A 21,909-nucleotide genomic window follows, 5' to 3' on the forward strand; every position below is an offset into this window, starting at 1 on the left:
GCGGAGCAGAGGGGACACCAGACCCCCCTTCTCCAGGCTGGTACCTTCTCTCCGAAGATCCTCTGGCAGATGCCGTTCTTGGCCAACTTCTCCTTGACCTGCCGGGTCAGCTCCAGCGTGTCCACCTCCCTGTACATGTACATCTCGTACTGCTCTGGTGTCAGCGGCGGCACGGTGGGCTTCAGGGTCCGTGGCACATAGGCAGGGTAGTAGGAGAGACGACCACCGGCTGCCGGCTCCACACCGCCTCCCTCCGCCTTCATCTCTGTCACCCGGTGGGGCTCGTCGTCCGCTGGCGGCAGCTCATCCTCGTTGGTGCTGCCCTCGCCGGGCTCGCCCCGTGGCCAGCCCCGGCCGTTGGCCATGCTGGAGTAGCTTGAGGAGGAGGAGGAGAGCGAAGGCGAGACAGAGGTGTAGGGTCGGCTGAGCAGGCTCCGCTCCGATGCCCAGTGCTGGTCGAAGTAGGAGCCGGCATCACCGATCTCCGACTTCACCTTCCGGATGATGCTCTGGACGAAGGCGGCGGGCGAGAGGACAGCCAGGGGCGTCTGCGGGGGGCCGGGGCTGGCCCCGCTTCCTTCCTCCTGCTTGACATAGGTCGGGACGATGTTCTGGTTGACGGCGGCCAGCGTGGAGCGCTCGGTGGGCGGTGTGTCCCCAGGGCGCCCGCTGCCCCCCGACTCCATCTCCAGCAGCGCCTGCTGCTGCGCCTGCATCTCCCGCCGCGCCTGCTCCAGGATGCTCTTGATGGCGTCCTCCGAGCTGCTGCCGCCCACCCCGTTGCCCACTGCCTGCGACACCAACGGCGTTTTGGGTTCACCTGCAAAGAAAAGGGGTGAGGGGAGCTCCGAGGTGCAGCACGCATCGTTTTACCACGTGGCCATCATTCGAAATGCAGGAAAAAAGGGATTTTTAGCCCAATCTGGTTTGGAGCACTCTCCATCAGGCGGAAGCCCCATGCAAGTGCAGATCAGAAGAAGGACCAACAGCAGCCGCAAAGCAAAAGCTGTGACACCCCCAGCTCTAAACAGGCTTCTTTTTTGACGATTGCAAAATAAATCCCATTACCAATGACAGCAATAGACAAACATGTTTGTTTTCCCTGTCTGTTTTTCCACCGTTCCTGTCTAATTTAATTCTCTGGGATTCTGCTTTCTCAGCAGACTACCTGTTTTAATGTATTTCATTTCTTGTAATTGACTGCGAGCGCAGCTGCTTTAATGATTCCTCATGCCAGATGAATCGTGCATCCTCATTTAATCATCTGTTTTGGGGCAGAGAGGGGAGGAAAGGGTAGATCCAAAGTTTCCAAAAGCCCAGGTACAAATGCCGCTGCATGGAGAGTCTTCCGTCCCTAACAGTATTTACCAGTATTTCTTCCCACCATACCCCAAATCTCTACGGATGTCAGCAGGAGAAATGCCAAATAAAGCCCAGGGCCACCCTGCCCAGGACTGTGCCACGAGTGCCAGGCTTGGCAGGGGCCAGCTAACGTTTTCTAGGGGAGGCAGAAACCCCCGTGCCAGACGCTGTCGGTTTTGCAGGTGTTTCGGCATGCCATGGGACCCACAGCCACGCAGCACCCAGCCACCGGCACCCCTCTGGGTGCTGCTCCCATGGGGGCAGAGCCGGGCTTCGGTCACCCCCAGGACAACCCACGCGCCAGCACCTACTTCCCTTCTGCGACTCGATCTCCTTCTTCGCCTGCTCCAGGATGCTTTTGATGGCGTCGTCAGAGCCGGTCTCTGGCGTCCTGATCCGCGGTGTGATGCTACCTGATCAAAGAGGCAGGATAACAGCTTTGTCACCGGCGCTGGTTTTACAAGCTCTGCTTGTATGTCAGGAAGTATTTACTGCTCCTCATGTTCAGTTATTTTCAGGGATGCTGGTTTTAAGACGAGTGTCACTCCTGATTAGTCGCTAGCCGGAGCACAGGGAGCCCCGGTAGCCCCGGCTGCCAGCTCTCGCCTCTGGCATGGCATCTCCCGGCCACCTTGCTCACCCCATCCAAGGGCACCCGCTCCCTGCCAGCACGCAGGGTGCTGAGTGGAGACACGGGCAAATGGACCACGTCCCCCATCCCTGGCACCATGTCCTCCCGCAGGCAAAGGGTTAATGCTGAATCGGATCCAGGGGATAAATCAGAGCCCTCTGGGCTGAAATGCCAGCAGATGCATGGACCAGCATCGCCCCGTCCCGTGCCACCACAGGGACACGACTGACCGGCCACCACTGCTGCCACTGCCGAGACGGGGCAAGGAGCCGCCGTCCTCAGAGCTGTGTGCGCAGGCAGCGGGGCATTACCATTGCGCGGCGATGCCGACACCGTGCCGAGGTCCCGCAGCATTAAGACTTCATTGTTTTAACGAAACATTCCCGAGCACATTGATTCATACGCTACGAAACAGCCTAATGAATAATTAAATGGCACTTGTCAGAACAAATGAGTAAAGCATGGCCGGGGACGCAGCTTCCACAATGGATTGTTGTTAATCGCTACCATTTGCCGGGGCTCCATCCCACCTGGCAGCCGGCTCCATCCCACCCCGCGGCGAGCAGGGGGACCACCAGGGACAATCCCCGAGTGCCACTGGTGACTCTGTGCGGCATCACCGCCTGTCTCGCTGGCACATCACGGGCTGGAGGGCGTCCCCGCTGCGGCACAGGGCACCCCGGGGTGCTGCCGGGGTGCATCGGGAGGGGATCCCACGGCACCGCTTGCAGCATCCCGGGGCGGGACCCGTCGGCCGGGGCCACCCCAACCACTCACCTCTCTGGCGCACCTGGATAGTCCTCAGGGCCAGCACGTTCTGCTCGTCGGAGAGGAACTGCTTCATCTTGATGAACGGCTCCTTGCCCTTCACCGTCAGCTTGCGCCAGGGCTTGGGCCGGGCCAGGATCTCGCTGACGGAGCCCTGCGACAGCCCCAGCACGTAATGCCCGAAGACCCTCTGCCCGATGTTGTGCTTCAGCAGCTGCTCCTTCACCTGGAAGGCGATTTCGGCCGTGTCCAGCTGCTCCTCCTCGGCAGAGCTGCTGGCGCTGCCCTCGGACGGCTCGCTGGGCGGGCTGGCGGCGCTGGTGGCCGGCATGGTGCCGGAGGGCACGGTGCTGCTTTTGGCCCCGAAGAAGGCAGAGGGGAAGGGCGGCCCACCCCCAGTGCTCTCGCTCTTGTGGGCAGGCGGCGGGAGGTGGGGGGTCTTGGGGTCCCCCGAAAGCCGCTCACCCCCTGGGAAGGGGGACAGCGAGAAAGTCCGGGGGCCGTCGGGGGCCAGGCCGGGGCCAGGCAGAGGCGGGAGGGGAGTGGGGGAGGTGGGTTCGTCTGCCGGGACGTGCTGGGGGGACGGGTACGGCTGCTCCATGCCCAGCGAATCCTTCCCCGACTCGTCTTCGGAGTGATCCTCCTCTAGAGATGAACGAGAGAGAGGGAGACGCACTAGAGTCCCCCCCGTCGGCAGCCCCGGCACGGCCTCGCAGCGAAGCATCTCCTGCCTCAGTTTCCCCAGGCATCCCACCCCTTGGTCATCCCCTCGCCCTGCTGCTGGCTCCGGGCTCCTTCCCACAGCTGGGGCAGGATCCGGCCACCCACATTCCCAGGGATGCTCCCAGTGGGTCCGGGGATGCCAGGGGGTCAGGGGACCCTACCAGTGCTGGCCAGCAGACTGGGCTTCTCCAGCAGGTACTTCTGGGAGGGGTAGAACGCCTCCTTCCCCAGCAGCAGGGCCTCCTCCGCCTTCGATATGCTCTGCAAGGAGCCAAGCCGAGATGGGAAAGGGTGGCAGAGCCACCGGCGGCAGGGCTGGCACGCGCGCCCCAGCCCGGCCAGCGTGTCAGCAAGTGCCGCGGCACTTGCCTGGGGAAGGCTGCAGCTGGCGGAGGCCACCTTCATCGCCTTCAGGATGCTGGGAGGGAGACAAGGGGGGGCTGACTCAGCGGGCACGGCTTTTCGCTGCCATCAAGCCGCCAAGCGCAGCCATAATCCCCCCAGCCGGCTGAGGGACAGGCAGGCAGCAGGCATGGATGCCGGTCAAGCCATACCTCAGCTCTGTTTTGATCTCCTCGTAGTCCGCCTGTGCCTGCAGCTTCTCCTCCAGCTTCTGCGGAGCAGAGGTGGGGAGTCCTCACAGCCGGCTCCTGGCATACACCCGGCATGGCCGGACCCGCGCTCCCCCCTCCCTGGCAAGCCCCCAGCCCCAAGGGCACACCTCAATGGCTTCGTTCTTTGCGGCCAGCTGCCCCTCCAGCTCGGCGATCTGGTTGGCAGAGGACTCCTCCAGCTCCTGCAGCGAGCTCTGGAGGTGCTGGATGTCCTTCAGGAGCCGCAGGATCTCCCGGTCCTTAGCAGCCAGAGCCGCCTCCAGCCTCGACCCTGAGCACATGGAATAGTTCACTTTGTCCTGCCGGGAGAGGGGACACGGTCAGCTTCTGGCTGCCCAACGCGGGGACAAGGGCCGCCCTCCCCATCAGACACATCCCCAAGGGGAGCAGGCGAGCCCAGGACTCAGCCCTGTGGGACGGGGACCCAGGATGATGGAGCTGTGGGCAGTGACAGGCCTTTCCTCTGCCTGTACAGGTCCCCCAGGTACGTCTGCTTGGTGCTATGGGGGTGCGCGTCCCCTCTCCCCGCAGGAGGCTGGGGCTGCAGGTAGGGCATGGCCAACGCTAACCACCCCATGGGGGAAAAATGCCTTGGTCACGGACATTTCAGGCTTGCTCCCAAACATGGTTGGTGCTCCCAAATGCAAAAGGGTGCTCCTGAACGCAACGGGATGCTCCTGAGCACAAAAGGATGCTCCTGACCATGCTGGGGTGCTCCTGGCTGCTATGGGGTGCGCCTAGCTATGACGGGGTGCTCCCAGCTATGATGGGGTGCTCCCAAGTGCAATGGGATGCTCCTGGCTGTGACAGATGCTCCCAGCAGTGATGGGGTGCTGCCAGGTATGATGGGGTGCTGCCAGCTGCGATGGGGTGCTGCTGGCCGCGACGGGGTGCTGCTGGCCCCGATGGGGTGCTGCTGGCCCCGGTGGGGTGCCCTCACCCCTGCAGCGCCCGGCGGGGAGCAGCAGGCCAGGCGGAGGGAGCTGTTCACGGCCGCCAGCTGCTCCCGCAAGCTCTCCACCTCCCTCTGCGCCGCCTCCGCTCGCTGCAAGAGAGCAGAAAGCGCGTCAGGCCAGGCACCCGCGGCTCGTCCCACCCCACACAGGGAAGAGCTGGGCTCCAGGATCTGCACCGACCCGCGCCTCTCCCAAGCATCCTGCTCCCACCGCCGTCACCAGCAGCCCCTCCATGTATTTCAGTCCTAACACGGTTCCCAGTCCCCATTGCTGGGCACCAGCAGCCCACCTCCAGGACACTGCCTTTTTCCACCCAAAAGGCCGTATTTACACGCAAATTGCTCTTTAAGCCTCTTTTATTATCCACGGATGTTTATTTGTACCTACATTTTCACAATTAAATAAAACTCATGAATAGGAATAGATAAGACCAGAAGCAATTACGCCAGAAACCAACACCAGGCTGGTGTGGGTAGTGCCCTGAAACACCCGTGAGAGGCTGGAGGTGACAAACGCCGGCTCCAGCAGCCAAAGCAGAGCCCGGTGGGAGCCCAAACACACCAGTGACCCCCAACACAGGACAGGGCGACCCACCGGGCTGGTTCGGAGGAGCCGCTGGACAATGGAAACAACAAACCCCCTTTACAGGGCTTCCCAGTCCTGGAGCCTCGCCACCCCATACCATTTTTGGGGACAGACATACAGGCCATGCGGATGCTTGGGGTGCTGCGGTGGGTGCGGCACCCGGGCTCTGCGGGGTGAAGCCTGTCAGCCCCGGGGGGCCGCAGCCGAGCGTGGCATGGAGGGAGCAGGGTATGTGCCGCGCTAGCTGGAAAGTCACCTCCTCGCTCACCTGGTTGGCTTTTTCGAGGTTCGTCATGATCATGGCTACTTCATCTGCCCTGCGACGAGAAAGCAAGAGGTGTCAGCTGGCGTGGAGGCAAGGGACACAACCCTCTGTGGCCGGCGAGGGCTCCTGCCTTAGGTTTAGGGAGCCCCCATGACTTGGGATGCTGCTGCGGTCACTTAAAGTATCTCAGCTCCTCAAGTCATTTAGCAGCACCGCGGAGATGTCCCGGCACTGCCGCGGGCAGCTCGGCTCAGCCTCAGGCACGCCAACAGCCTCCAGGCACAACCTGGCATCACCAGCGACTTACTTGGATGCGGCTTCCTCATCGTATTTACACCGCAGCTCCAGCAGCTCCGTCTGGGTGGCCTTCAGCGCTGGGAAGAGGAAGAGGAGGGTGAGCCACAGGGTGGGGGCTTGGCCCCCCCCCGCCCAGCCGGCAACCCCTGCCCCGGCCCCACTACCTGCGTGGAGCACTTTGATCTTCTCCTCTGCCTCCCCCAGCCGAGCGGCCAAAGTGACCTGTGCTTCCTGCAGCCCCCTGCAAGAGACGGGCATCAGCGACGTGCCGGCGGCACCGCGGCTGTGCCGACCCCGCAGCCCCCCGAGGGCGCACGGAGACCCCCTCGCTGCGTCCCCATCGCTCCGTGATGCCAGGGGAAAGACCCACCGGTGGATGCTGGGATGTGTTCAAGCCTATTCCCCCCTGATGTTAAGGAGTTTATTGCCCCGGGGTGTAAAATATTCACTTTGGGCTGAAAATAGTCCTGATTCCTGTGGCTGTAACCTCTCCGATGGGGGGGTGGCAGCCCACCCCCGCCTGTAGTTAATTGGAGGGGGGGAAGCAATCAGGGAAAAGTTATTCTGCATTATTTATAGCCTGCACTTGCCAGGAACTTACTCGCAGAGATCTGCAATTTAGGGTTTAAAGATTCCTCATTTGTTTCCCGGTGCAGCGTGTTAAGGCATAACAATGAAGGCACCGGGAAAGCCGGGCGCTTCCAAATTAAAAGGCCATTTAATGAGGTTCATCTGCCGACCTGGATTTAACCCATTTGTCCAAGCAAAGCCACGTGCCAGGGAGGCGGCACGAGGGGCTGGCAGGAGGGACCTGCCCCAGCTCTGCCTGAGCCTGCTGCTGCCCAAAAACCGCCTGGGAGAGGGGACAGACAGACGGACGCTTGGAGCGCCCGAGACCGTGTATCAGGTTTCCAGGCTGGACGTGTCTACTCTCAACCCAGACAGCAAAGGAGGTACAAAGGGAAGGAGGAGAAAGACGGACAGATGGACACCCCCATGCAGGAGCAGGGACAGGGCCATGTATCCTCCCAGCACCCCAAAATGACCCAGCTGTGGGGCGTGAAGCCCCATCCCTGGTACTCACGTACTTTTGCTTTTCTGCCTCATTTCTCTGCAGCAAGGTTTCTGCACACAGTGCTTTGCGGTCAATGCCAGAGAGCAGGGGCTCGGCCGCTGCCGCGAGCCCGGCTGCCGGCGACGTCCCCTCTCTGCGCTCTGTGGGGGGACACGTTTCACACAGCCGCACAGGGGACAGCAGCAGTGGCCACCGGGGACCATGGGCCAGGGGATGGGTCCTGGCCCCGAGACCTCCCACGCCCCAGGGATGCTCAGAGGCACTTGGGGGGACCCGGCTGGGGACCGCCTCTGCCACCCTTGTCCGAGGGGGCGGCTGGCACCAGGGGGTACCTTTGGTGCTGACAAGCTCCGGGTGCTTCTTCCAGGGGTGGCTGAGGTCCTTCAGGGGGGTGGTTTCAGGCTCAAGGCGCTGGAGCTGCTGCAGCCGGTCCTCCAGGCTCCGGGCAGCCTCCAGCACAGGAGCGGGGTCTGCGGGACACGGGATGCGGCGGTGAGCGGCAGGGATGCCCACCACCAGCCCTCTCCCGCCTCCCCGGGGACCCGCTGCCCACCCTCCTCACCACCCACCCCAGGGCAGCCGCCATGTGCACCCCGTTTAAAACCAGAGTGGGTGCCCTCCCGGCCCCGGGGCACCCCTCAGTCCCACGCTTTCCATCGCCAGCCCCGAGGGACCGGCAGGGCTGCGTGGGGGCATCACCTCCCCGAACGAGCCGGTGGCACCCACAGCACCGGTGGCCCTTGTGCCACCAGCGCCGGCCCGTTTGGGCGCAGACAATGGCGGTTTGTGCCGAGGTAAGCAGGTGCATTCAGAGCCATCCGTCTTCCCTCTGTCAGCATTACACCATCATTAGCTAGTGTCTGCTCAGCAGGGTGTGCCATTATGTCTCCCAGGGCTGATGTAATTATACATTGACATAATTAACCCAGCAAGCCCATTAAGCAGGCCAGCTAAAAATTCATCTATAATTATTTGTTGTGTGCATGCTAATGAGTCCATCTGCACTGCCATTGTACAACATGAACAAATTAATTTACAAGTCTGGATTTTTTAATAAGTTCAAGAAAATGCCTCCTATTGAGCCAGGTTAATACAGGTTTGGGTGTTTTTTTTTTTTTAGAAAAGGAATGGAAAGAAAATAGATTTGAATTCTCCAGGGTCAAAAAGTTAGACAAACAGGGAAGTGGGACAGAGCTGGGTGCACTACTGTAAGGCATGGATGCGTGGCACATATCCAAGGGTGAAAAATAATAACAGTGATGGAGAAAAAATCAAACAACTGGCTGCCTCTGCTCCAAACAGGACGCAGAGCAGGTCTTCTGCTCAGCGAGTCCCCGGCTGAGGCAGTAGCGGTGCAGGATGAAGGGGGTCCAGTGCCACCATGGCCATGCCGTGGGATTTGGGCTGGTCTGGGGCTGCACCGGCACAGCCCAACTGCAGCGCTGGGCATCTTTGCGGTGCACCTGCCCGAAAGACGTAGGATTTGGCCTGTGATCCTTGCTGCAAGTGCCCAGCAGAGCTGCTCCTTGCAAATGAGTGAAGCCAAGACCCCCAAGATGGGGTTTGGGGGTCCCCCCGACTCGCCACTGCCCTCCCATCCCACAGCATCGCAGCCGTGGGGTGCAGAGCCTCACCACAGCACCCGCCACGCGGCTTCCCCATAGGACCAGCAACTGCCAGACCCTGCACAGCAATGCTGAAAGCCCCTGGAACATCCTTCTCCACAGGGAACGTTCCCTTCTCCACAGGGAATGTTCCCCCTTCTTTCTGCTGGATGTCACAGAGACTCCACACCCAGGTCCCAGCCCCGGGATAAAAAATTTCTGCCCAGAGCTTGGCCATGGGGACCCAGTCGGAGGCAGGTGCTGAGCCCTGCCGGCACACTGCCAGCTTTGGCACTGAATCGGGGACTCGGCTCCAGCTGGGACCCTCCCAGGGTGCTCGCGGTGTTTGGCCAGTGCCGGAGCTGCGGCTCGGCATCCTTCGGGCTGGTTCCCCATCCAAGGATGCAGGAGCACACCATCAAAGGTGGTCGCGGCGATGCAGCGTGGCCCCAAACCAGACTGGATGCTCTCACAGCCATTAATAATGCCCGTAAGTACGCAAGCTGAGATAACGATATGGCTAATTAAACCCCGCGCTCCATGGCCCCAGCTCACAGGCTGCGGGGACCAGGGGTCCCCCCCGCACTCCCCCAGCCCCAGGGGCTCCATGCCAGCCCACAAGCCGCCTCCACGGGGATAAACGCCAGGGCAGGCCCCTTCCGATCCACACTGGCAACTCCTCTCGCCTCCATGATGAGAAATAATATGGGAGGAACTGGCCCGAGCGATAAAGCTCCAGGGATTTTCCTCGTGTCAGCGTTTTCCCTCCCACGAGCCGCAGCCCCATCACTGAAATACAGCCGGCGCGATCCCCCAGCGTGCTGCTCCCCGGTTGGAGCTGACATCCTGGGACGATGTGGTCAGGAGTGGAGCTTTTAGAAGGAAAAAGAGGAAGCAGCACTTCAGCTCCACTTCCTACGTCAGCTGAGGCAGTGCTGATGCAAAACACCCACTGGATTAGTCACCTTGTGCTAATACCACACTGTCTATCCACTGGGAAAGCGCTGTCCTCGGCTGCGGGGCCAGCCCCGTCACCACACGCGAGGTGTCCAGATGCAGCAATGGGCTACCAGGACTGGGCACCAAGCTCGTGCCGTGCTTGCACCAAGCTCACGCCATGCTTGCACCAAGCTCACGCCATGCTTGCACCAAACTCATGCTGTGCTTGCACCAAACTCATGCCATGCTCGCGCTGCCAGTGAACAGACCCTCCTGCTGCAGGGCTGGAGAGATGATGCGCTTGAAACCGAGCACATCGTCTGCTCACGCCAAGGCACCGCGGATGCCGCGTGCTGTCACACTCTGAGCCACACGCAAGGGCTCGGGACACTGCCCACGGCGCAGGGGATGGTCCCCCCTGCGTGGATCACGGCCCCATGGGGACAGGTTAGAGGAGACGGTGCTGACGCCGCAGCTGAGCACCCACGCAGCGCGAGCCCCGCCACGGCGGTCACTCATGGGTGGCACAGCCAGGTGCCAGGTGACACGAGCGAGGCACGTGCCAAAACAGCACCACGGGGCGCACACGCTCCAGTGCTGCGTCCACCCGTGGCAGCTCCTGCACGCCCAGGGGCTGCGGCGTGGCATCGCCCACCGACGGTGCCGCCGGCTCGCGCTGACCCATGTGCCAGCAAGTCCCTGCCGCAAGCAGAGCCTGCTGCCCAGGCATGCTTATCTATCGCCCCATGTGCTCACCCACTATATATATACATATATATATGTGTGTATATACCTATATACATAATAAGTGCTGCCACTAGCTGGCGTTATTGGCTGTCCTTTAGCGGCACTGGCAGTGCTGCAGCAGGGACGGGGCGGAGGGCAGGAGTCCCTCCTAGGGTCCCAAGCCCCGGCACAGGGGCGTGGGGCCGGGGGCCTTTCCCCGGGCTGGAGGGGGTCTGGGCTGCCAGCAGACCCGCTCCTGGACACCCCCACCGCAGCCCCGCATGGCCACCGGAGCAGCTCGAGGCACCGTGTGACGGCGGGATGGGGCACGAGGTGTCCTGGGTGCTCATCACCTTCTCCTGAGCGTGCACAGCTCCAGGGAGCACCCGTGTCCCCGGGGACCAGCAGCCCACCCCTGTGCCAGGGCCCGGCCGCTTGGCCTGGCCTTTGGCGGAGGTCCCCGTGCCGTGGGCTGAAGGGCGAACGTCTGCCTCACGCCGCTGTCCGGCTCCAAGAGGAGCACAGGGCACGCACGGCGCACCCGCGGTGCATCCGTGCGCACGCATGGCGCATCCACGGTACCTCCGCGGAACATCCGCGGTGCTGTCACCTCTCCCACCGGGGCGGCACCTCGTCCACCACCCCATCCCAACCTGCTCAAACACATCCACCGGCGCCCTACGGATCCCTCCACGAGTCAAAGTCAGCCTTAAATCAAATCATCCCCAACAACAATGACATTAATTATGCTTTTAACACATTTTACTGCTTCCCCCCTTCCCTTCACGCCACATCTGTGTGAACAATATCCAAAAGATTTACGGTTTTCTCCCGTAATTACAGACACACAGCCAGCTCACTTATCAAAATACTTGCTGAGCAATCAGGCTCCGTTACAGTCTCTGCCAGAGATTTGTGTTGACAGCAGCCATTCAAAGCAAAAAATGTCGAATCAGGACTTATGTGGCGCTTGTAAAGTATTCCACAAAGAGTTCGCCTGTCGAGAGACACACGGACATGTAACAGACGGGGACAAGATGACGGGCGGGAGGATTTGGGGAGCAGGAGGGGAGAGGGGAGCAAGAGATGGATGCTGCGGGAGAGCAGAGCGGGGGGGCGTGCACAGATCGCAGGGGAGCAGTTTTGGGGTGTGTGTGCATGTGTATCTCTGCGTGCCTGTGTGTGCATCTGCGTGCATGTGTGTGCATCTGCATGCATGTGTGATACGCGTGTGCACGCGTGTGCATCCATGTGCATGCATGTGCACGCATGTGCAAGCAGGAGGAGCACGGCGGGTGAGCGCGGGAAGGTGGGGAGGGAAGATAACTGGGTTCTGGAAACCAAGCTGACATTTGGTTCTTGTAGCACAGGAGAAAATTTAATGAGGACAAAAATATGTCTCCCTAATTCCCCTAAGAAATCATTAAAACATTTTGTTATTCCTAAATGTCTGGAAAATGAATTAGTGGCCCTGCAGGAGCCCTTCTGCGCATCTTCAGCCGTTTGCAGCTCTCCGTGCTCGGCGCAGCCAGCACCCCCGGCTCAGAGCGTGGCCGAGCCCACGGCGGGGAGCGGGGAGCAGCAGGGAGGGGGGTCCCGGCCCCTCACCCAGCCCTAGCACCGACTCTGCCAACACAAGCCTCGGGGCTGCCCCGTGCCTCAGTTTCCCCCTCCCAAGACTTCAAGCAGCACCCCGGACGGGGGTACACCCCGTCACAGCGGTGAAACGGGGAAAGCCGTCCCCGAGGCGCAGCCGGTGCCAGGAGCCGTGCTGCGAGCCGGCGCTCGGTCGTTTCGGTTAACTTACCGTCAAAAAGACAACTGGGGATAGCCGCAGTGTTATTACAAGGGCTGAGCAAATGTATTCCTTTCCTAATGTCAAGATGCATTTGGCTCAGGGGCTGAAACACAGCGATGGCAAAAGCTGTTTCCACTCCTCTCTTCGGCTGGTATTTCCAGAGCACCATGCGCAAGCGGAGGTCGGCGATGCCAGCCACGCCGGGGCCGGGGCCGGCAGCGCTGCCGCGGTCCTCGCTGGCTCCTCTCGGCACCGGCGCCGGCACGCGACTCGTTAGGCAGCCAGGTCGCCACCGCGTTGCTTACCTGGAGCTTCGATTAATTGCTTGTAAACGCTCAGGAAAGCCGTCTCAGCCTCCTTACTTCTCTTACTAAGTGCAATCACCTGCAGGGAGATGGAAAAAGGGGGTGAGAGACGGGCTTGGAGGAGGGAACCGTCTCTACTGGGCCACCAGGACCAGTGCCACCCACGACCGGCACACTGGTCGCCCCCAGCGCGGCTCTGTGCCCGCTCCGTGCCCCGTGCAGCCGCTCGCTGCCTTTGGCTAAACTCCTCGTGCCGCTGCCACGTCACGTCGCCCTAAATCATTGATGCGCTCTGAGTAAATGAAAATTATAATTTAATGTCAGCGCTTAAATAAGAAATAAAGAAGCCTGCCTGTTGTTGAGCTTGCTGGGCCGGATCCGGCACACGGCCCTCCCCGGCTGCCCTCCCCAGCACCGCACGGCTGGGGCGATGCCGTGGGCAGCACCGATGCTGACACCGGCCCCGTGCACCAGGACCGGGACATCGTGCCCCTGTCCCCCTCGGCTGCCAGGGTGCCGGTGACACTCGCGCCGGCTGGGCAGCGGGGAGACGGCACGCCGCATCGCTAATAACCGAACAACATATTAATCTGCCGCACGCTCCCATCCAACATTTATGAGCATGAATCATTTACTCCCCTTAATTTTTCAAGGCGCGACGACACCTCAGGGTGGGGGCTGCTGCCCACCGGGCTCTGGTGCGTTTTGTTTGCCGAGCGTCCCCTTGCTACCCCTGCACATCCAGCCCCACCTGCAGCGGATGGGATGGGGTGGCAGTGGGACACATGGACCTCTGTGTCCCTGCCACCCCAGGCACAGGAGCCAGGGATGGAGGTGACCCATTCCCAGCCAGAAAATGCCCAGTTGGATCCAAACTGGGCACCCGTGCCAACTGGTGATGGAGGAAGAGGCGCCCACCCAGCATTCAGTGCTGGCAGACACACTACTACCAACAGCAGACTGGTCAATTAAAGCACTCTTAAGCCACCGACGGGCTAATTATCAAACGAAGGCCGAACTTCGCGCCTCAGCCCCGTGGCAGCTCCCGCGCCGGAGCATCTTTTCCCTCTGCCCGCCTCCTCGGTGCGGGCGGAGCTCCTGGCTCGCCCCACCAGCCCGGATTGCGATTGCTTGTCATTCAAACCCAAAGCAAACCGCTCATTTGTAATCCAGCAGCCACCTGAGCAAACTGCCTTCTCCTTCCACGCTCGCAGGCACTGGAGCACAAAGATCATTTTTCTATTGTTAAAATTGTATAAGCCGGGCTTTTTATAGCGTCTCGTACAAAAACCTACTTTCTCAGCACCGCGTTTCCAGTAGACGAGGAATTTGGGGGCTTTTCTTCAGCGTTCTGCAAAAATGCTTGGCTTCGGGGTGCTTTAAAACAATAATAATAAAGCGGGGAAGGGAGGGGGAGGCAGCAAGCAGACGGTGAGCGGCACTGCCTGCGTATCGCAGCAGGACACCATTGCGCCTGCCGAATTTGCCGGCAGCATGCGGCGCAGGGGTGGCGCAGGGAGCGCTGCTGGGGGGGTCCGTGAGGATGCAGAGACACAGCGGTGCTGGGGTGCTCCACGGTGCCAGCCTTGCGTGACCCCCCCACTTCCCACACCCTTCAGACTTTGCACAGGAGAGGAGCGGGAGCGGGCACAGCCCAGCGGCACGGCTCTGCCGCGGGGCGACAGGGACGCCTGGACCTGCTAGAGCAGCTCTCAAGAGCTTCGTCTCCCCTGAGACGGCATCAACCAAAGGGTGCAGAGCAAAGAACCAGCCCAAACGTGTTCTCCATTACCTCTCCATCACCCGTGCCTGTCCTCCCCTGCATCCTCAACCTGTGCCAGTGGGGAGGAGCTGGCCCAGACCTCCGAATCGGGCTGTTTCTGCTGAGTTTTATTCCTGAAGTCACATCACAGAGACAAAGCGTTTTTCAAGGGGAAAATATGAAGCCTTTCCTTCTCCTCAGCAATCCTGATGGAGATCCGAGCATCCCCCACTCGGAATGTTGTGGCTCCAGGGCAGGCAGGAGCCTGCAGCATCCCCACGCCGTGGTCCCACGGACCTCGCCTCTCCATAGCCACCCGCCACGGGCTCACTGGGGACGGACCCAGATTTCCTCCTGCTTCACGCGAGGGGTCGACCCGCCGTTCAGCCCACCTTCCAGGGAGCACCCGCGGACACGGTGTAACACCTTTCCACCCATTAACTACCATTAGCAGCTTAATTGGAGCCGCAGGACCCGCGGTTTGCTGGTGAGGAGGCATTTGGGGGCGTTTCATCAGACAAGCATTTGGGGGCCATTTCACCAGCCCCAGCTCCTGCCCCGTCCCCCCGAGCTGGGCTCTGGCTCGGGGCCGGCACGCTGCAGCCCATGTCAGCGCCGGAGCATCAGCGGCACGGCCGATCGGCAGGATGGCGAGCCAGACATCCGCTCTGCTCTTTCGGAGTCCCACTAAACTTCAAGGAAATGTCAGTGAAAAAAAGGTATTTAAAATTTTCAGTGACCTTTTCCGGACGGGGATAATTCACCAAAATGCCAGGGGTGATTCCTACCGGAGCAGCTCCGTGTGCCGCATGAGCACAGCTCACCCCAACCCTGAAACCGCTGTTATTGCTCACGTAGAGCTGAATAAACACCCAGAAAAAGCCCACATCAGTGCTAAAATCAAGGTTTTGTAGAAAAAAACCTTCAATGTTTGCTCTCTCAGGGCAGAAGCTGTGCCAAACCCTGTGTCCCTACCTGAGAGGGCGATGTCACCTGCGTCCTGCTAAAAAGAGGAGAAAATTAGTAAAAATGGAGGAGCTGAACGTCCCCACAAGCAGCCCCAGCTTGATGGGGTAGGGACGGCTTCATCCCCACTCCCCTCATCACCACGATGCCCATCAGCGACGGCAAACCCGCTGCCAACCGCTCTCCCTCCACCTGCAAAGCCCTCGGCAGCCAGCAGCGAGCTCTGCCTCCGCATTATATATTGATGAACTATTAATTTCTATTCCCCCCCCACCCCGTCTCCCTCCACAGCATCCACGGGCTCAAGGTGAGGCACGGCAGCGGCGCGGGATCGCCGCCGCGTGATGAATTACATTTACGCGCCGGGTCCTTTTCATGGCTGGTGACTTTCCAGCAAAGCAATTATCACTGTAGAATGCGTAATAGCCTAATTAATTACTATTGTCAGGCTGGCCTCTGTGCCATGATTATACCTTCCGAAGCCAACTTTTTAAACATTTGGAAGCAGAAATATTATTATAATTGACTGACAAAATGGTAAAACTCCCCCGGCGCAGCCGGTCCTCCTCCCGGTACGGCGGCAAGGACCGACTGTCTGAGCATCTCCTCTCCAAAGGCGCGGGATTTGCATCGCACCGGCGGTGAGTTTATTCTTATATCCATGAGATCAAGTGCAGGATAAGTAGTGGGTTATTTCCATCTAAATACTGGTGGCAGTAAACCGCAAATGAGCTCTTTTTCAGCGGAGAGGAACAGCTGTCGGGGGAGAAAGCGGCAGCAGAGACCCCAAATGTTGAAGAAAACTGATGAAAAAATACATTCAAGCCTTCGCTATTTTCCTCGCTTTTTTTGCTGATGTGTAAAGAAGTCGGGGAGAGCGGGAGGGCTGCGGAGGGGCGAGGGGGGAGAGCCTGGAAGGGAGCTGCTGTCGCAGGGGAGAGCTCCAGGTGATGAGGGCTGGACCCCCTGCGCGGCACCGGCCGCGTGCCGGGGAGCCCCTGCCTCACGCCGGGGTCCTTTGCTGCCTTCCCGGTGCCCCGCGTCCGACCGACTCCTGAAACCCATCACACGCGCACAAATCCGTTGCGCGCGCGCATGGACCCGTCGCGCGTGGACAAGCCCATTGCACGCACGCACAGATCCATCGCACGCACACAAACCCACCGCAGACACTCGCAAACCCGTCGCACGCGCGGCCCCATTGCACACCCACAAACCGATCACACAGACCCGTTGCACACCCACAAAGCCATTGCACACCCACTCAAACCCACCGCACGCCCACAGACTCATCGCACACGCACACAGACCCATCGTGCACACCCAGACCCATCGTGCACGCACCCACAGACCCGTTGCACACCCACACAAACCCACTGCGCACACGCACAGACCCGTTGCACACACAGACCCATCGCACGCGCACAAACCCATCGTGCACCCGCGCAAATCCGTGGCGCACGCCCACAAACCCATCACACAGCCCCACAAACCCATCACACACGGGCACAGACCCAGTCACACACACGCGCGGACCCATCGCCCGCCCACAAAGCCATCGCACACCCACACAAACCTATCGCACACGCTCGCACGCACCCACAAACCCATCGCAGACACCCACCAACCCATTGCACACCCACCGACCCATCGCGCACCCCCCGCCTTCCCGCTCCTTCCACCGCCACCCCCCCCAGCCCATTCCTCCAAAGGCAGAAGCCGTTCGCAACGTTTTCGCAAGGCCAAAAAGCAATTCACGTCAAAAAGATCAATAATATAAAAATAAAGCCTGAGAATTCTAGTTAAAGGGAACGTCATAGAAATATGTTGTTCACGTTCATGATTCGGAGATTAAAAAAAAAAAAAAAAAGAATCAATATAAGTTCTTCAGATGATGTTATTTCTAATGAGAAATATACCAAGACTGCTGCAAATAACTGCTTAACGGAGGAAAAAAATGCATTAATAATTTACTTTATAAAGCATAGTATCCCGAATGCAAGAAAATTGCTGCTGGTTCTTAATTTTGTTGTAATACTTCCTGACAAGTTCAATGATGCTTTGGCAAAGTTCCTGAGAGCAGTCTCAGAGGACATTCAACTCACTAGGTTATTTTTTTCCCCCCTTTTTGCGCAGCATCCTGGCCCGGCCGGCTCCAGGAGAAGGTGCCCATGCTCTTCTCTCTCTCTGCACTGCAGGATTTCTTGGGCTGAGCCCCCGAACCGGTGCTGGCCCTGCCAGCTCCTGCCTGCTGCCGGGCAGGAGCATCCTCCTGCCTCCTCCCGACACCCGTCCCCAGGTGAGCTACAGCCTCCAGTCACAACGCAGCAAGCGGGGAAAATATTTCAAGCTTATTTTACCATCCTCAGCAACATAATTTAATACACTTTTTATTCCACTGGCTGGTTTAGTTGAGGTTTTTTTCTTAATTTTTTTTCCTTTTTTTTTTCCTTAATTTATTTTTTTAGTGTATTTGCTGACAGTTGGCAACTCTGAACCATCTGCTACTGACGCACACGCTGAAACGAAAGGCTTCAGCGTCGAACCCAACACGGCTCGAAGGAGCAGGCTGATTTCCGATGGTCGGCGTGAGAAGGGGCCACCCGGGCAGGTTAATTCCCAGCAGGGCCGGATTTCTTCCAAGTCCACAAAATTATTTTCCTGCAAAATTAGGCAAAACTCCCCGGGCGGCCAGCGGCAGCGGTCCAGGTTGGCAGCGGAGATGGGCAGGGACGCAGAGGGCTCTGCATCCCCGGCGCGGATGGAGCGGGGTGGCGAGGGGCTTCCCACTGCCCCCGGATTCGGGATGGAGCCGGGCTGGAGCCGCACTGGCCCCGGCACGCGGGTGCACCCCAAGCACCGCAAAGTTTCACCTCCTATTTAGCAGAACAAAACTTTTAATTTAGATGTTTTCATCTATCTATCAGAGTAAAAAAAAATAAGTTTAAAATAATGACTGTAATAAATGAAGGTAATTAATTGTAGTTTGTTCCTTTACTGTCTAGTCAGCTTAATTTTACCTTTTCATCTAATAATGAGAAAATAATTTTTGTGCTCTGAGGGTTAATGATATGTAACTGCAAGAGCTGCTAATTGCATGTTGCAAACTATTCATCAAAATCCCCATCTGCGCTACTTGATTATGTTTGCTAAATTATTGCTTTGAATTATCTTTCATAAAGCAACTTTTGTAATTAGCAGGGCTTTCGCTTTGCTCTTTTCTCCGTCGCAAGGATATTCAAACTTTGTCCGTCTCAAGCTGTTGCCATTAAACTGCCGTCGTGGGCAGCTTTTGGTGAGAGAAAGAAACTGCCCTTTAGCTAATCGGGGAGGGGGGAAATAAAAGCCGGGTTTATTCTCTGCGGGTACAATTTAGTCTCCTGGCCCTGTTCTCCTCTCCTCGAGGAAAAAATTATATAGGAAGGATACAGGAGCCTAAATGCATATGAGATGTATTTGGGAATGGCAGAGAGAAACGGCCTGAAAAGCCCATCCGCCCCCACCCAGGTTAATATTTCAAAATGATTTTTTTTTTTTCCTTTCCATTTACAAGCAGGAGCGGAGGGGGAACGCTCGCCATTCATCACCGTGCTTTTATGGGCTCCTTCCCATGACGCAGATGATGTAGCGCCCTGCTCTCCCTGGTTAATATTCATGGGGAGCGCTGAAAAGTGTGCTTTGCGGGGAAAAATATATTAAAGAAGTATTTTTAAAAATTTGAAAAAGAGGGAAAAAAGAGGGAAAAAAAAAGAGGGGAAGTGGGGGAAGAGAAGGGGGAGAAAGGAGGGGGGGAAAGAAGGGGATGAAAAGGGGGGGAAGGTGGGGAAGAGGGGAGAGAAAAAATTGGGGGGGAGGGAGGGGAAAGATGGGGTGAAAAAGAGTCCCCAGGGCCCCCACGAGCCCTGCCCCAGGAGAAGCAGCAGCACTCTGGCGTCCGTCCCACGCTGCCTAGCACTGAAGCAGCCCAGAAACCTCACCTCAGGGGACCAGAATTCACCCTTTGGGATAAAATCCCCCAAAACCTCCTGTGGAAAAAAAAAAACCTGGGGGGGAGGAAGGCAGCAGAGCCAGGGAAGCAGCTGCTGCTGAGCCAGGAATCGCATCCTGATCTCCCTTACACCCCCATAAATCCAGAGCCACTTGGGCAGAGGGACCGGCTGGGGCTGCCTGAAGGACATAGCTCATATTCTTGTAGCGGATCTAATGAAGACTATTGGAAAAAATGCAGTATTTAAAAGACTGAAAATGTATTCCTATTGTTATCACTCTCTTTTATGTGTTTATGCATAGTGCATCGGAATGAATCAATACTGGATTGCCCTATAAATAAATGAGCATATCAGTAAACCCAGTAATAAAATGAAGTGATGAAAAATATGGAAATCAGTCGCATTTGTGTAAATCCACTTATTGTTTACTTTAATATTTTCTTATGCAGTTCCGTAGCTCCAAAGAGACAGATTTAAAATCAGGTAATGCTCAGCAGATGACAGATCCTAATGTGTCGCTGCTGGCAAGCTCAGAGTACCGGCAGCTCTCCAGGGGTTTCCATCGAAGCACATTAGAGGAGCAGAGAAAGCAGCCCCCAAAGAGAGAGCATTAAAAAGCCGGGGAGAAGAAGAGGTATCCTGAAGTGCAATGCATCTCTCACCGGCATCGGGGACCGAAGCCAAGGCATGCACGGAGCCTCCGGGGACGCGGTATGGGCACATGGGGAGCACCTGGGTCAAGCTGGAGGGTGGAGAAGTGAGATGCCTTCTGCAGTGACGTGGTGGCCTTGGGACCACGTTGTCCCACCCTGGTGCTCAGCTCCTCCTCAGATCGTCCACCGCAACCTCATCTGGTGCAACCCGGCCGCACCGTGCCATCTCCTGGCCACGTCGTGGCACCTCCCGGCCACGCCGCAGCACCTCCGGGTCACATTGTGGCACCTCCCGGCCACACCACGGCACCTCCCGGCCGTGATGGCTCCTTCCCCTGCCTGGAAGCTCTCCAGGCAGGGCCACCATCCCTGGTGTCCTGCAGGGGACATCAGGGAGCTCGCCGGCAGCAGGGCCCTGCCCGTCCTGCCTGTACCCCTGCCCACGCATGGCACAAGCACTACCCGGCACCAGCCGGGGAGGCAAAGCAGATAGATTTTATGGGCTGCAGAAACCCCTCAGGCGTTAGGGACAGTGACCCCGTGCCTTGGCCACACCAAGCCGGGTCCAGTCTGTCCCTCCCGGGGCTCTCCCCTTCCCGTTTCAACCCCCCAAGAGCTGACGGCGTGGGAAGGGGCTGGGATCATGCCTGGGACCATGGGGGGCAAGGGCAGGTCCTGCCCTCTCCCCTGCCTACCGCTCCTTCGAGCATCTCCCTGTAACGCTGCCAGTTTTCCCTCCCACCCAGGCAGGCAGAAAACACCCCTCCCTGCACGGCCTCCGAGGAAAGCTATTTTAGAGTTGCTCTTTTTTTTTTTCCCCCTTCTCGTCTTTTTTTAATTTTTTTTTTTTAAAAAAAAAAAAAAACATCTCCCCCCATCTGGGCTGCGAGCTGGGTGCCAGCATCTCGGCACCGAATGCTCAACACTTGCTTTTTATAAACGCCTCGAAACCCAAAGTTTCCTCCTGCGCTGCTGGGATGCATCCAGGCAGATGCTGCATTCCCCGGCAAAGCCTCCATCCCCGCTCCCGGGACCCAGCTCTGCCCATCCAAAGAGGCTACCGGAGGCAGCAAGAGCAAGAAATCCCCACACCCCGAGGTTAGGGGCTATAATTTGTCTTTGTGGCTAATTAGCTTCCCTTCTTGTTAGTCACTTACATCTACCATTCTCAAAAATCTAGTTGTCGGGGAGGGAAATCCGCCGTCCTGCCGAGTTAATTCTCTAACAGCAAATCTCCTGTACCTCAGGTACATTTTTCTTAAATTCCCGGCTGAGTTCAATTAAATGTTTATGAGACTGTGCGCTTTCCCCCCATTGCGCTGCCAGTGCCAAAGTAACAGAATTAAGCTCCTTCTGGAACAAAACAAAAACAAAAGGAGGGGGGGAAAAAAGGGGAAAAAAAAAAAAAAGTGGTTTAGGAGCATTGGGTTTTAAGATTGCAGGAATATAATTCCCCTGGACTGATTTTGCTCTGTGTCGCGTAGCCATGGCGCGTTGGCAATATCGACAAGGAGGTTTATATGAATAATTGAAGAAATTCTGTATTCCTTGCAAAAGAAAAGGCAAGCCGAGAGGGTTGTTGAGATAATCAGGAGCTCGCTAATCAATATTCTCAGCCCCAGCCTCCTCCTTGCTTCTCCAAAAGGAGCAGTGCCATAAGCTCATCAGTAACTGTAAAAAAAACATCGCACTCCGAGTGTCAAAATAGTCAAGCACAGCATATTGTATTGCCAGATTTCCCTCCCGGTCCACCCCGGTGCCAGATTACATCCATCAGCAGGGAGGGAAGCCGTCCAACGATGACTTACTTATGCTTAAGTGTTCATAAATAAGGTTTTTAAGATATAGATGGCTTTTTAATTTTGGTGGAATGTGAAAAAAAAACCAAAAA

General features: G+C 58.0%; 1 protein-coding gene across 1 annotated transcript in view; it reads right to left on the minus strand.

Moving 5' to 3' along the window:
* Nucleotides 1-21,909, minus strand: part of CUX2 (cut like homeobox 2) — a 69,295-nt gene that overhangs the window by 3,949 nt on the left and 43,437 nt on the right. The window contains exons 3-15 of the mRNA XM_075718970.1: nt 12,649-12,727; nt 7,609-7,746; nt 7,290-7,416; nt 6,366-6,442; nt 6,212-6,278; nt 5,908-5,956; nt 5,039-5,143; nt 4,206-4,397; nt 4,039-4,097; nt 3,646-3,902; nt 2,771-3,406; nt 1,674-1,775; nt 45-820 (exon numbers count right to left, since the gene is read on the minus strand). Of these exons, the coding sequence (XP_075575085.1) occupies nt 45-820; nt 1,674-1,775; nt 2,771-3,406; nt 3,646-3,902; nt 4,039-4,097; nt 4,206-4,397; nt 5,039-5,143; nt 5,908-5,956; nt 6,212-6,278; nt 6,366-6,442; nt 7,290-7,416; nt 7,609-7,746; nt 12,649-12,727 (2,664 nt within the window). The remainder of the gene's footprint in view (nt 1-44; nt 821-1,673; nt 1,776-2,770; nt 3,407-3,645; nt 3,903-4,038; nt 4,098-4,205; nt 4,398-5,038; nt 5,144-5,907; nt 5,957-6,211; nt 6,279-6,365; nt 6,443-7,289; nt 7,417-7,608; nt 7,747-12,648; nt 12,728-21,909) is intronic.

The sequence above is a fragment of the Pelecanus crispus genome, chromosome 11 (assembly GCF_030463565.1).
Source record: "Pelecanus crispus isolate bPelCri1 chromosome 11, bPelCri1.pri, whole genome shotgun sequence".
In the NCBI taxonomy this organism is placed as follows: domain Eukaryota; kingdom Metazoa; phylum Chordata; class Aves; order Pelecaniformes; family Pelecanidae; genus Pelecanus; species Pelecanus crispus.